This window comes from Haliotis rufescens, unplaced genomic scaffold (assembly GCF_023055435.1).
Source record: "Haliotis rufescens isolate VD_foot unplaced genomic scaffold, xgHalRufe1.0.p SCAF_28, whole genome shotgun sequence".
Taxonomy (NCBI): Eukaryota; Metazoa; Mollusca; class Gastropoda; order Lepetellida; family Haliotidae; genus Haliotis; species Haliotis rufescens.
The window spans coordinates 3456566-3470820 of NW_025963979.1; the positions used below are offsets into that span (position 1 = coordinate 3456566).

The 14255-nt window shown below is 42.8% G+C and overlaps 1 protein-coding gene across 1 annotated transcript in view; it reads left to right on the forward strand.

Annotated features, from left to right (window-relative positions):
- Nucleotides 1-2682, forward strand: part of LOC124119380 (WD repeat domain phosphoinositide-interacting protein 3-like) — a 53366-nt gene extending 50684 nt beyond the window's left edge. Inside the window, exon 10 of the mRNA XM_046481868.2 lies at nt 656-2682. Within this exon, the coding sequence (XP_046337824.1) occupies nt 656-762 (107 nt within the window). The 3' untranslated portion in view covers nt 763-2682. The remainder of the gene's footprint in view (nt 1-655) is intronic.
- The last annotated feature ends 11573 nt before the right edge of the window (nt 2683-14255 follow it).

A 14255-nucleotide genomic window follows, 5' to 3' on the forward strand; every position in this document is an offset into this window, starting at 1 on the left:
TATAGACCATACTGTTGTTGTGATGCTGGATGCTTCAGTGTCAGTGTAGTTATAGATCATACTGCTGTTGTGAGGCTGGGTGTTTCAGTGTCAGTGTAGTTATAGACCATATTGCTGTTGTGAGGCTGGAACGCTTCAGTGTCAGTGTAGTTATAGACCATACTGCTGATGTGAGGCTGGGCGTTTCAGTGACAGTGTAGTTATAAACAATACTGCTGTTGTGAGGCTGGAACACTTCAGTGTCAGTGTAGTTACAGACCATACTGCTGTTGTGAGGCTGGGCGTTTCAGTGACAGTGTAGTTATAGACCATACTCCTGTTGTGAGGCTCGGGGGTTTCAGTGACAGTGTAGTTATAAACAATACGGCTGTTGTGAGGCTGGAACGCTTCAGTGTCAGTGTAGTTATAAACAATACGGCTGTTGTGAGGCTGGAACGCTTCAGTGTCAGTGTAGTTATAGACCATACTGCTGTTGTGAGGCTGGGCGTTTCAGTGACAGTGTAGTTATAGACTATACTGTTGTGAGGTTGGATGCTTCAGTGTCCATGTTGAAATCATTGTAGCCTCCTAATGATCATTATAACCCAACATGTTCACTGCACATATAGAACACCAAATAACAAGTCCCTTCTACTGTTATAATATTCTGTTTCAGTGGTGTGTGCAGATGGCAGTTACTACAAGTTCCTCTTCAGTCCAAAGGGCGAGTGCACAAGAGATGTTTATGCTCAATTCTTGGAAATGACGGATGATCGATCATAGGCTGTGAAGATTGTGCATGAGATAGGACTCTGTGATATCCAAGAAGGGCCCACTGGAAACAGTGGGATGTTCCATATGTGCTGCTACGGTGATGTGTACATAGTAATGGTTTCCTGTACAGAGGCTAGTTGCAGGCAGATCCAGTCACTGCATGATTTGTCAGGTACACTCAGTCTCTCTGTGTGATATGTCAGATACACCCAATCTCTGTGAGATGTGTCACGTACACTCAGTCTCTGTGAGATGTGTCAGATACACCCAATCTCTGTGTGATGTGTCAGATACACCCAGTCTCTGTGTGATGTGTCACATACACTCAGTCTCTGTGTGATGTCACATACACCCAGTCTCTGTGAGATGTGTCAGATACACCCACTCTCTGTGAGATGTGTCAGATACACCTAGTCTCTGTTTGATGTGTCAGATACACCCACTCTCTGTGTGATGTGTCAGATACACCCACTCTCTGTGAGATGTGTCAGATACACTCAGCCTCTGTGTGATGTGTCAGGTACACCCAGTCTCTGTGTGATGTGTCAGATACACCTAGTCTCTCTTTGATGTGTCAGATACACCCACTCTCTGTGAGATGTGTCAGATACACCCAGTCTCAGTGTGATGTGTCAGATACACCCAGTCTCTGTGTGATGTGTCAGATACACCCAGTCTCTGTGTAATGTGTCAGATACACCCAGTCTCAGTGTGATGTGTCAGATACACCCACTCTCTGTGTGATGTGTCAGATACACCTAGTCTCTCTTTGATGTGTCAGATACACCCACTCTCTGTGAGATGTGTCAGATACACCCACTCTCTGTGTGATGTGTCAGATACACACAGTCTCTGTGTGATGTGTCAGATACACCCACTCTCTGTGTGATGTGTCAGATACACCTAGTCTCTGTTTGATGTGTCAGATACACCCACTCTCTGTGTGATGTGTCAGATACACCTAGTCTCTGTTTGATGTGTCAGATACACCCACTCTCTGTGAGATGTGTCAGATACACCCAGTCTCTGTGTGATGTGTCAGATACACCCAGTCTCTGTGTGATGTGTCAGATACACCCAGTCTCTGTGTGATGTGTCAGATACACCCAGTCTCTGTGTGATGTGTCAGATACACCCAGTCTCTGTGTGATGTGTCAGATACACCCACTCTCTGTGTAATGTGTCAGATACACCTAGTCTCTCTTTGATGTGTCAGATACACCCACTCTCTGTGAGATGTGTCAGATACACCCACTCTCTGTGAGATGTGTCAGATACACCAAGTCTCTGTGTGATGTCAGATACACCCACTCTCTGTGTGATGTGTCAGATACACCCAGTCTCTGTGTGATGTGTCAGATACACCCACTCTCTATGTGATGTGTCAGATACACCTAGTCTCTGTTTGATGTGTCAGATACACCCACTCTCTGTGAGATGTGTCAGGTACACCCAGTCTCTGTGTGATGTGTCAGATAAACCCACTCTCTGTGTGATGTGTCAGATACACCCCGTCTCTGTGAGAAGTGTCAGATACACCAAGTCTCTGTGTGATGTGTCAGATACACTCAGTCTCTGTGAGATTTGTCAGATACACCCAGTCTCTGTGTGATGTGTCAGATACACCCAGTCTCTGTGTGATGTGTCACGTACACTCAGTCTCTGTGAGATGTGTCAGGTACACCCAGTCTCTGTGTGATGTGTCAGATACACCCAGTCTCTGTGTGATGTGTCAGATGCACCCAGTCTCTGTGTGATGTGTCACGTACACTCAGTCTCTGTGAGATGTGTCAGGTACACCCAGTCTCTGTGTGATGTGTCAGATACACCCAGTCTCTGTGTGATGTGTCAGATACACCCACTCTCTGTGTGATGTGTCAGATACACCCAGTCTCTGTGTGATGTGTCAGATACACCCAGTCTCTGTGTGATGTGTCAGATACACCCAGTCTCTGTGTGATGTGTCAGATACACCCAGTCTCTGTGTGATGTGTCAGATACACCCAATCTCTGTGTGATGTGTCAGATACACCCAGTCTCTGTGTGATGTGTCAGATACACCCAGTCTCTGTGTGATGTGTCAGATACACCCACTCTCTGTGTGATGTGTCAGGTACACCCAGTCTCTGTGTGATGTGTCAGATACACCCAGTCTCTGTGTGATGTGTCAGGTACACCCAGTCTCTGTGTGATGTGTCAGATACACCCACTCTCTGTGTGATGTGTCAGGTACACCCAGTCTCTGTGTGATGTGTCAGGTACACCTAGTCTCTGTGAGATGTGTCAGATACACTCAGTCTCTGTGTTATGTGTCAGATACACCCAGTCTCTGTGAGATGTGTCAGATACACCCAGTCTCTGTGTGATGTGTCAGGTACACCAAGTCTCTGTGAGAAGTGTCAGATACACTCAGTCTCTGTGTTATGTGTCAGATACACCCAGTCTCTGTGTGATGTGTCAGATACACCCAGTCTCTGTGTGATGTGTCAGGTACGACCAGTCTCTGTGTGATGTGTCAGGTACACCAAGTCTCTGTAAGAGGTGTCAGGTACACCAAGCCTCTGTGAGAAGTGTCAGATACACTCAGTCTCTGTGTGATGTGTCAGATACACACAGTCTCTGTGTGATGTGTCAGATACACCCACTCTCTGTGTGATGTGTCAGATACACCCAGTCTCTGTGAGAAGTGTCAGATACACCAAGTCTCTGTGTGATGTGTCGCGTACACTCAGTCTCTGTGAGATGTGTCAGATACACCCAGTCTCTGTGTGATGTGTCACGTACACTCAGTCTCCGTGTTATGTGTCAGATACACCCAGTCTCTGTGTGATGTGTCAGATGCACCCAGTCTCTGTGTGATGTGTCAGATACACCCAGTCTCTGTGTGATGTGTCAGATACACCCAGTCTCTGTGTGATGTGTCAGATACACCCAGTCTCTGTGTGATGTGTCAGATACACCCAGTCTCTGTGTGATGTGTCAGATACACCCAGTCTCTGTGTGATGTGTCAGATACACCCCGTCTCTGTGTGATGTGTCAGATACACCCAGTCTCTGTGTGATGTGTCAGATACACCCACTCTCTGTGTGATGTGTCAGGTACACCCAGTCTCTGTGTGATGTGTCAGATACACCCACTCTCTGTGTGATGTGTCAGGTACACCCAGTCTCTGTGTGATGTGTCAGATACACCAAGTCTCTGTGAGAAGTGTCAGATACACTCAGTCTCTGTGTGATGTGTCAGGTACACCCAGTCTCTGTGTGATGTGTCAGATACACCCAGTCTCTGTGTGATGTGTCAGGTACACCCAGTCTCTGTTTGATGTGTCAGATACACCCACTCTCTATGAGATGTGTCAGGTACACCCAGTCTCTGTGTGATGTGTCAGGTACACCCAGTCTCTGTGTGATGTGTCAGGTACACCCAGTCTCTGTGTGATGTGTCAGATACGCTCAGTCTCTGTGAGATGTGTCAGATACACCCAGTCTCTCTGAGATGTGTCAGATACACCCAGTCTCTGTGAGATGTGTCAGGTTCACCCAGTCTCTGTGAGAAGTGTCAGATACACTCAGTCTCTGTGTGATATGTCAGATACACTCAGTCTCTTTGTGATGTGTCAGGTACAATGTTTGTGACACGTGTCAGGCTATGCACAAGAAGACATATGATGTATCAAAATCTATAATCCCACCTTGATTAAGTACATATCCCATAAATCAACAAAGATTGGTGATGGCACTGTCACGTCCTTGTTAGACCAGTGTGACTGCACCTCAGTTCCACCAGGTCACTTACCTTGAGGTTCAGGAGTCTCCCTGGAGATGACCACACTGTTATTGCATTGGTTTTATCAGATGGATGCCTTACATAAAATATTTGGTTTCAGGAAGTTTTTTGTTTGTACAGAATAAAGCCCTGAAGTGTGAGTTTGTATCAGTAGTAACTGCCTGTTTGTGTGTAGATAGTCTATCTTGTCATCCACAAAGTGGCAAATCATGTTGCAAATTATTATTTTATGATGAATTGAAAAAATATTATCTGTGAATAATTTTATCATGTATTTACAATTTTCTGATGCCTGTGTTGTGTGACAGCCCTGGTTGTGTTGTGGTTAATATGGTGGTGTGCCACTAGGCCAAAATAGGAGAGAAGCAACAGATTAGTTGTTCTAATCTTAACGCTACTGAAATCTGCTTGCCATGCACAGGTCACCAGCCCCCTGCCTGTAGCCTCCTGTTTGTTGCCTCCATTAAGAACCTCTTTTTCAAGGTCCCCTGTCAGCAGTCTCCTGTCTGATGCCCCTGCCTGTTGCTCCATCTGAAGCCCCTGTCTGTTGCTCCATCTGAAGCCCCTGTCTGTTGCTCCATCTGTAGCCCCTGTCTGTGTGCTCCATCTGTAGCCCCTGTCTGTTGCTCCATCTGCAGCCCCTATCTGTTGCTCCATCTGAAGCCCCTGTCTGTTGCTCCATCTGTAGCCCCTGTCTGTTGCTCCATCTGAAGCCCCTGTCTGTTGCTCCATCTGTAGCCCCTGTCTGTTGCTCCATCTGTAGCCCCTGTCTGTTGCTCCATCTGCAGCCCCTGTCTGTTGCTCCATCTGAAGCCCCTGTCTGTTGCTCCATCTGTAGCCCCTGTCTGTTGCTCCATCTGAAGCCCCTGTTTGTTGCTCCATCTGTAGCCCCTGTCTGTTGCTCCATCTGTAGCCCCTGTCTGTTGCTCCATCTGCAGCCCCTGTCTGTTGCTCCATCTGTAGCCCCTGTCTGTTGCTCCATCTGCAGCCCCTGTCTGTTGCTCCATCTGAAGCCCCTGTCTGTTGCTCCATCTGTAGCCCCTGTCTGTTGCTCCATCTGAAGCCCCTGTCTGTTGCTCCATCTGTAGCCCCTGTCTGTTGCTCCATCTGTAGCCCCTGTCTGTTGCTCCATCTGCAGCCCCTGTCTGTTGCTCCATCTGAAGCCCCTGTCTGTTGCTCCATCTGTAGCCCCTGTCTGTTGCTCCATCTGAAGCCCCTGTTTGTTGCTCCATCTGTAGCCCCTGTCTGTTGCTCCATCTGTAGCCCCTGTCTGTTGCTCCATCTGCAGCCCCTGTCTGTTGCTCCATCTGTAGCCCCTGTCTGTTGCTCCATCTGTAGCCCCTGTCTGTTGCTCCATCTGCAGCCCCTGTCTGTTGCTCCATCTGAAGCCCCTGTTTGTTGCTCCATCTGTAGCCCCTGTCTGTTGCTCCATCTGTAGCCCCTGTCTGTTGCTCCATCTGCAGCCCCTGTCTGTTGCTCCATCTGAAGCCCCTGTCTGTTGCTCTGTCTGTTGCTCCATCTGAAGCCCCTGTCTGTTGCTCTGTCTGTTGCTCCATCTGAAGCCAGTCTGTAGTCACTGCCTGAAACTTCCAGTCTGAAGCTTCCTAACTTGTAATAATTGTCTCCTTTAAAGAAAGTATTAATCATATTCTTCCATACTTCTCACTTTTTTCTGAATTATGGGTATTGACTAACACACTAACAGTTATTCTTGCAATTTTGTATGCTCTTATATATATTGTGTTATGTGCTATTGTGTGTGATGTTAGTGCACTGAAGTGGTGTCACACTAGAGGCCCAATCCATATCACGAGGATGGAGTCATGATTCAATATGCATTTTTTGTGTGAAATTGCATGCTTTTCCATGATAGGCAGTATATTGACACTAGCCCAAATTGTTATCGGGCTTGGTTATTGCAAACATCACCTTATGTAACATGGATACAGTATTAAGACATGAATCTGTACATTAGTAGGCATATCTCGTAACATATCATCACATTTAAATTTTGATGAGAGTGCAAGATAATGGTATGCTATGTGCCATTACGTGCAAGATAGTGGTATGCTATGTGCCATTACATGCAAGATAGTGGTATGCTATGTGCCATTACGTGCAAGATAGTGATATGCTATGTGCCATTACATGCAAGATAGTGGTATGCTATGTGCCATTACGTGCAAGATAGTGGTATGCTATGTGCCATTACATGCAAGATAGTGGTATGCTATGTGCCATTACATGCAAGATAGTGGTATGCTATGTGCCATGTGAACAATGAGGATGTTGTCTCCTTTCTATTTTCATGTTTAGATATGTATCGGTATATCACGTTATGTTTTCTCTCACTATATCCTTCACTGTATGTATTATGGTATATTCTACCATGAATTTGGAAATTACTCGATTCTGATTGGCCAGTCAGAGGTTGTCAAATCACAATAAACCCCCTCTGATTGAAACAGCCAATGGCTGCATCACTGCAGAAGCAAATATTCATAGTATAGTCTTTTTTCTCAGTCATTGTCGGTAGGTGTAATTAACTGATTATATCTACAATTATGGGTTTACAAAATGCAAAGTTGCGGTCACTACAATATTCAAAGGGTGTGTTGCATGTGTGGCTAAATTTAAAATTTGAATCCTCATGCTGCGCATTCATTTCCAAATTCAATGTAGCACAGTTAAATCTACGGTCACGGTAACCTAGCTCTAGATTGAAATCACAGTATGTTTATCTCCTAATATTCCACGAAAGGGTCCAGAAATATTGCCTTAGGAGTAAATCACTTCATCAAATGAATCTATCCTTAACAGCCCTGACAGGGGTCATGGGTATAATTAACATGTTTTTGTTGATAAATTGGTTTCAAATCTGCAAGCTATGTATTCTGGTTGAATGTGTAAGAAAAACCTGTAGTAAATGACCATTGTGGGCTGATGACCACTACTCGTCAATGTCAGCTGCCTGATTCTGTGTTTCAGCTGCAGTGAGAGTCCACATTAGCAATAGGCATGCAAGTTTGTTGCCAGAAATTACAATTGGTAACTTACCACAAAGAAGCTCCTGCATCAGCAAAGTCAACCTGTTAGTTGCTGCTAGTTTTATTCTCAAATAAAATCCCAAGTTGTTTAAACAGTTACTCAGTGTTGTAATATTGTTCTTTAATTTTTATCAAATAATCTAATTCTTCTAAGTGCTCGTTCACTTCACGATAGCCTCAAATTCTGAGATTCGGCACACATCACCAACTGTGTTGGACATGATAGTAATTAATAGTCTTTTTTGTGCAACATGTGGGTGACACATTACTTACTCTATGTCTCTATGACATAACTTAGTCATGAAACACATACATTTGGTGCTTTGTAAATGTTGCTTATATTGTCAAGCAATTGCAGACTCTTGGGCAGTTTCAGTGTTGTGTAAGTTGGTTGCATTGTGGAGGGCTGGTGCATTGTTCCAGGCTAGCCTGACTGTGTACATGAGTTCAGTGTGCAAGGTATTGTGTCAATCAAATTGAGTGTACATGTGATATGCTTTTATTCAGTGTAGACCATCATGTGTATTATCAATCATCATATAAAATAAACTGTTATATGAACAACATGAATTGTGTGTGATAAATATGTCTTTTTGCTGCTCCAGGATTCACATATTCATTGGGAACATCATCAGATGCTATTTACTATCTGACATATCGAGGAATGAACAAATTAGGTTAGCCTCCCCTCGACCAGGGACGACTGTTCCTGTGCTTGTGGATTTATGCATCCTTACTGACAATATTGGAACTGTGATTATAATTACTTTCGCATAGACAAGTTCCTGTGCAAAACTGTCAAAGCCTTTGGTCTATGGGGAGACTAGGGCTTGGACAAGTCCAAATTTACTACCCAGTTACTCCCCGACCCCCCCAACCCCCCCTCCCTATTACCCGACCCTACCACGATCTGGTCAGGCATACACTGAAGTTGACTGAAATTTTATCTTTATTGAAACATATAAGTCAGAAGGTTTGCATGCTTATACAGAAAGAAATGCTAACATTAGTGACTTGCAGTGTAACCATAGAGTTCTAGATAATTTTTGTCATTAAACAATATGATATGTGACTAACCCTGGGTCCGGGTAGTCCTTTGGGTACCTGGGTCCTTCTCAGTACCCACCTGACCCGAGTACCCGAGTTACCCGTCCCAGCCCTTACGGAGACACAACATTCTTCTCTCTAGCTGTTAAATCGTATTTGTGTACACTATCAAACTTATATAATCCAACACACCAAATACCTTGATTGAAAATGTATTTTGTCAAAAGTTACGAACCTGTAAACATGAAGCGGTTTGGCTGCTGTGTTTAAAGTTAGTAACCTCTTCATGTTTTTAAGACTTGTAAAACTCTTTTGGCTGTGTTCAAAGGTGGTTTGGGAACAAAGGGTATAAAAATATCCATGATATTTTGTAATTTGCATTTTCCCTTGTGAAGGCTGAGACTTGTGTTAGTAGAACTTGTGGAGGTGTGAATTGTAGCTAGGTATCACCAACCAGTGGATGGTTTGTCATATTTTCATTGTTTTATATGGCACAGGGCTGCAAGCATGTTGATTTATATTGGTGTTCCCAGAGGCCAATCTCCAGCAAGGTCAACAACAAGTGCTGATACAAATTCCCAGTTGAATAAAATATTCCTAATTCAGAATATTTATGTTTATAATGCTCGTAATGTTTTAGAATGGACAAAGTTCAAAATATGGACAGTTCTTAAATAAAAGTGAAGGGGTAGTAGCTAGTACTTGTCTTATTTCTCCAATGACACTGCCGATGTATTTCATTTGTGAAATAATCCTCATAAAACCATGCTTGTCATGTCACTTTTAGCAAGAGAATCATAATAAACTGATAAACAGTAGGTCACAGTAACCATAAACATGGAAGACCAATGCTGACAAACGGTTGTCAGCTACCATCATTGGACACTCAGTGTGACCTGTTAATATGGAAATGTGACAAATCAAAATAATTAAAAATAGCAAAAGGCAGCTGATGATGAATGTATATTCAATAATTATAGTCTCAAAAGCTAATGGTTTCATGCAGAAGTATTCATTAGCCATAGAGTTTTGGCAGGAAACAAACACTACTTGTTTGAGACTAAGTCAAGATTTTTCCATTAGTTGAGCATGTGGTCTTTGTGTTGTGGCTCAGAAACAAAGCCCACAATTGTTTGAGATAAAGAGTCAAAATTGGTTCATGGAAACGTAACAAAATAAAATTTAGAAAAATAAGAAAATAGCAGAAGGCACCAGTTAAGCTGATGAGCAAAGCATATCCCAAGTTTCGTGGCAAACCATTGAGTTTCAGGTTTTCAAATTATGGCTCGTAATAGAATGGGAACTGAGCCAAAAACAATACGTCCCCACTCACTATGTCATTGAGAGATGTCTTAAAAAGGATAATATGAGTGAGGTGTTCAAGAGTGAGGTGTCATTGAGTATGGTGTTAATAAGTTATTGCACTTATATATCGATATGCATGCACATCTGAGTGTGTGTGTGGCTGCTTGTACTTGTCCGGACTAATGCCAATTTTATAGGTCTAGCTCTATCACTAGACCATGGAGATGGTCTGTTAATGAGTGTTGTCTGTTAGAGCATGGTGTTATTTAGATCACTATAGTGTTAATCAGTGTGGTGTCAAGTCAGTGTGTTGTCATGAAGTGTTGTGTTAATCAGTGTGGTGTCAAGTCAGTGTGTTGTCATGAAGTGTTGTGTTAATCAGTGTGGTGTCAAGTCTGTGAGTTGTCATGACGTGTTGTGTTAATCAGTGTGGTGTCAAGTCTGTGAGTTGTCATGACGTGTTGTGTTAATCAGTGTGGTGTCAAGTCTGTGAGTTGTCAAGTCAGTGTGTTGTAATGAAGAGTTGTGTTAATCAGTGTGGTGTCAAACCAGTGTGTTGTCATGAAGAGTTGTGTTAATCAGTGTGGTGTCAAGTCAGTGTGTTGTCATGAAGAGTTGTGTTAATCAGTGTGGTGTCAAGTCAGTGTGTTGTCATGAAGTGTTGTGTTAATCAGTGTGGTGTCAAGTCTGTGAGTTGTCATAAAGTGTTGTTTTAATCAGTGTGGTGTCAAGTCAGTGTGTTGTCATGAAGTTCTGTGTTAATCAGTGTGGTGTCAAGTCAGTGTGTTGTCATGTAGTGTTGTGTTAATCAGTGTGGTGTCAAGTCTGTGAGTTGTCAAGTCAGTGTGTTGTCATGAAGAGTTGTGTTAATCAGTGTGGTGTCAAACCAGTGTGTTGTCATGAAGAGTTGTGTTAATCAGTGAGGTGTCAAACCAGTGTGTTGTCATGAAGAGTTGTGTTAATCAGTGTGGTGTCAAGTCAGTGTGTTGTCATGAAGAGTTGTGTTAATCAGTGTGGTGTCATGAAGAGTTGTGTTAATCAGTGTGGTGTCATGGAGAGTTGTTTTAATCAGTGTGTTGTCAAGTCAGTGTGTTGTCATGAAGAGTTGTGTTAATCAGTGTGGTGTCAAACCAGTGTGTTGTCATGAAGAGTTGTGTTAATCAGTGTGGTGTCAAACCAGTGTGTTGTCATGAAGAGATGTGTAACACTGTTAATCAGTGTGTTGTCATGAAGAGTTGTGTTAATCAGTGTGGTGTCAAGTCAGTGTGTTGTCAAGTCAGTGTGTTGTCAAGTCAGTGTGTCGTCATGAAGAGTTGTGTTAATCAGTGTGTTGTCATGAAGTGTTGTGTTAATCAGTGTGGTGTCAAGTCTGTGAGTTGTCAAGTCAGTGTGTTGTCATGAAGAGTTGTGTTAATCAGTGTGGTGTCAAGTCAGTGTGTTGTCATGAAGAGTTGTGTTAATCAGTGTGGTGTCAAGTCAGTGTGTTGTCATGAAGAGATGTGTTAATTAAGTGTGGTGTCATGAAGAGTTGTGTTGTCATGAAGAGTTGTGTTAATCAGTGTGGTGTCAAGTCAGTGTGTTGTCATGAAGTGTTGTGTTAATCAGTGTGGTGTCAAGTCAGTGTGTTGTCATGAAGAGTTGTGTTAATCAGTGTGGTGTCAAGTCAGTGTGTTGTCATGAAGAGTTGTGTTAATCAGTGTGGTGTCAAGTCAGTGTGTTGTCATGAAGTGTTGTGTTAATCAGTGTGGTGTCATGAAGAGTTGTGTTGTCATGAAGAGTTGTGTTAATCAGTGTGGTGTCAAGTCAGTGTGTTGTCAAGTCAGTGTGTTGTCAAAAAGAGTTGTGTTAATCAGTGTGTTGTCATGAAGTGTTGTGTTAATCAGTGTGGTGTCAAGTCTGTGAGTTGTCAATTCAGTGTGTTGTCATGAAGAGTTGTGTTAATCAGTGTGGTGTCAAACCAGTGTGTTGTCATGAAGAGTTGTCTTAATCAGTGTGGTGTCAAACCAGTGTGTTGTCATGAAGAGTTGTGTTAATCAGTGTGGTGTCAAACCAGTGTGTTGTCAAACCAGTTTGTTGTCATGAATAGTTGGGTTAATCAGTGAGGTGTCAAACCAGTGTGGTGTCATGAAGAGTTGTGTTAATCAGTGTGGTGTCACAGAGAGTTGTGTAACAGTGTTAATCAGTGTGTTGTCATGAATAGTTGTGTTATTCAGTGTGGTGTCATGAAGATTTGTGTTAATCAGTGTGGTGTCATGAAGAGTTGTGTTTATCAGTGTGGTGTCATGGAGAGTTGTGTTAATCAGTGTGGTGTTAATCAGTGTGGTGTCATGAAGAGTTGTGTTAATCAGTGTGGTGTTAATCAGTGTGGTGTCTTGGAGAGTTGTGAAACAGTGTTAATCAGTGTGGTGTCATGCAGAGTTGTGTTAATCAGTGTGTTGTCATGAAGAGTTGTGTTAATCAGTGTGGTGTCAAACAAGTGTGGTGTCATGGAGAGTTGTGTTAATAAGTGTGTTGTCAAGTCAGTGTGTTGTCATGAAGAGTTGTGTTAATCAGTGTCGTGTCAAGCCAGTGTGTTGTCATGAAGAGTTTTGTTAATCAGTGAGGTGTCAAACCAGTGTGTTGTCATGAAGAGTTGTGTTATTCAGTGTGGTGTCATGAAGAGTTGTGTTAATCAGTGTGGTGTCATGAAGAGTTGTGTTAATCAGTGTAGTGTCATGGAGAGTTGTGTTAATCAGTGTGGTGTTAATCAGTGTGGTGTCATGAAGAGTTGTGTTAATCAGTGTGGTGTTAATCAGTGTGGTGTCATGGAGAGTTGTGTAACAGTGTTAATCAGTGTGGTGTCATGAAGAGTTGTGTTAATCAGTGTGGTGTCATGGAGAGTTGTGTTAATAAGTGTGTTGTCAAGTCAGTGTGTTGTCATGAAGAGTTGTGTTAATCAGTGTGGTGTCAAGTCAGTGTGTTGTCATGAAGAGTTGTGTTAATCAGTGCGGTGTCAAGTCAGTGTGTTGTCATGAAGTGTTGTGTTAATCAGTGTGGTGTAAAGTAAGTATGTTGTCATGAAGAGTTGTGTTAATCAGTGTGTTGTCATGAAGAGTTGTGTTAATCAGTGAGGTGTCAAACCAGTGTGTTGTCATGAAGAGTTGTGTTAATGAGTGTGGTGTCAAGGAGAGTTGTGTTAATCAGTGTGGTGGCATGAAGAGTTGTGTCAATCAATGTGGTGTCATGGAGAGTTGTGTTAATCAGTGTGTTGTCAAGTCAGTGTGTTGTCATGAAGAGTTGTGTTAATCAGTCTGTTCTCAAGTCAGCGTGTTGTCATGAAGAGTTGTGTTAATCAGTGTGGTGTCAAACAAGTGTGTTGTCATAAAGAGTTGTGTTAATCAGTGTGGTGTCAAGTCAGTGTGTTGTCATGAAGAGTTGTGTTAATCAGTGCGGTGTCAAGTCAGTGTGTTGTCATGAAGTGTTGTGTTAATCAGTGTGTTGTCAAGTCAGTGTGTTGTCATGAAGAGTTGTGTTAATCAGTGTGGTGTCATGGAGAGTTGTGTAACAGTTTTAATCAGTGTGGTGCCATGAAGAGTTGTATTAATCAGTGTGTTGTCATGAAGAGTTGTGTTAATCAGTGCGATGTTAAGTCATTGTGTTGTCATGAAGAGTTGTGTTAATCAGTGTGGTGTCAAGTCAGTGTGTTGTTATGAAGAGTTGTGTTCATCACTGTGGTGTCAAACCAGTGTGTTCTCATGAAGTGTTGTGTTAATCAGTGTGTTGTTAAGTCAGTGTGTTGTCATGAAGTGTTGTGTTAATCAGTGTGTTGTCATGAAGTGTTGTGTAACAGTGTTTATCAGTGTGGTATCATGAAGAGTTGTGTTAATCAGTATGGTGTCAAAAAGAGTTGTGTTAATCAGTGTGGTGTCAAGTCAGTGTGTTGTCATGAAGAGTTGTGTTAATCTGTGTGGTTTCATTGAGAGATGTGTAACAGTGTTAATCAGTGTGGTGTCATGAAGAGTTGTGTTAATCAGTGTGGTGTCATGGAGAGTTGTGTTAATCAGTGTGGTGTCATGAAGAGTTGTGTTAATCAATGTGGTGTCATGGAGAGTTGTGTTAATCAGTGTGGTGTTTATCAGTGTGGTGTCATGGAGAGTTCTGTTAATCAGTGTGGTGTCATGGAAAGTTGTGTAACAGTGTTAATCATTGTTGTGTCACGAAGAGTTGTGTTAATCAGTGTGGTGTCACGGAGAGTTGTGTAACAGTGTTAATCAGTGTGTTGTCATGAAGAGTTGTGTTAATCAGTGTGGTGGCATGAAGAGTTGTGTCAATCAGTG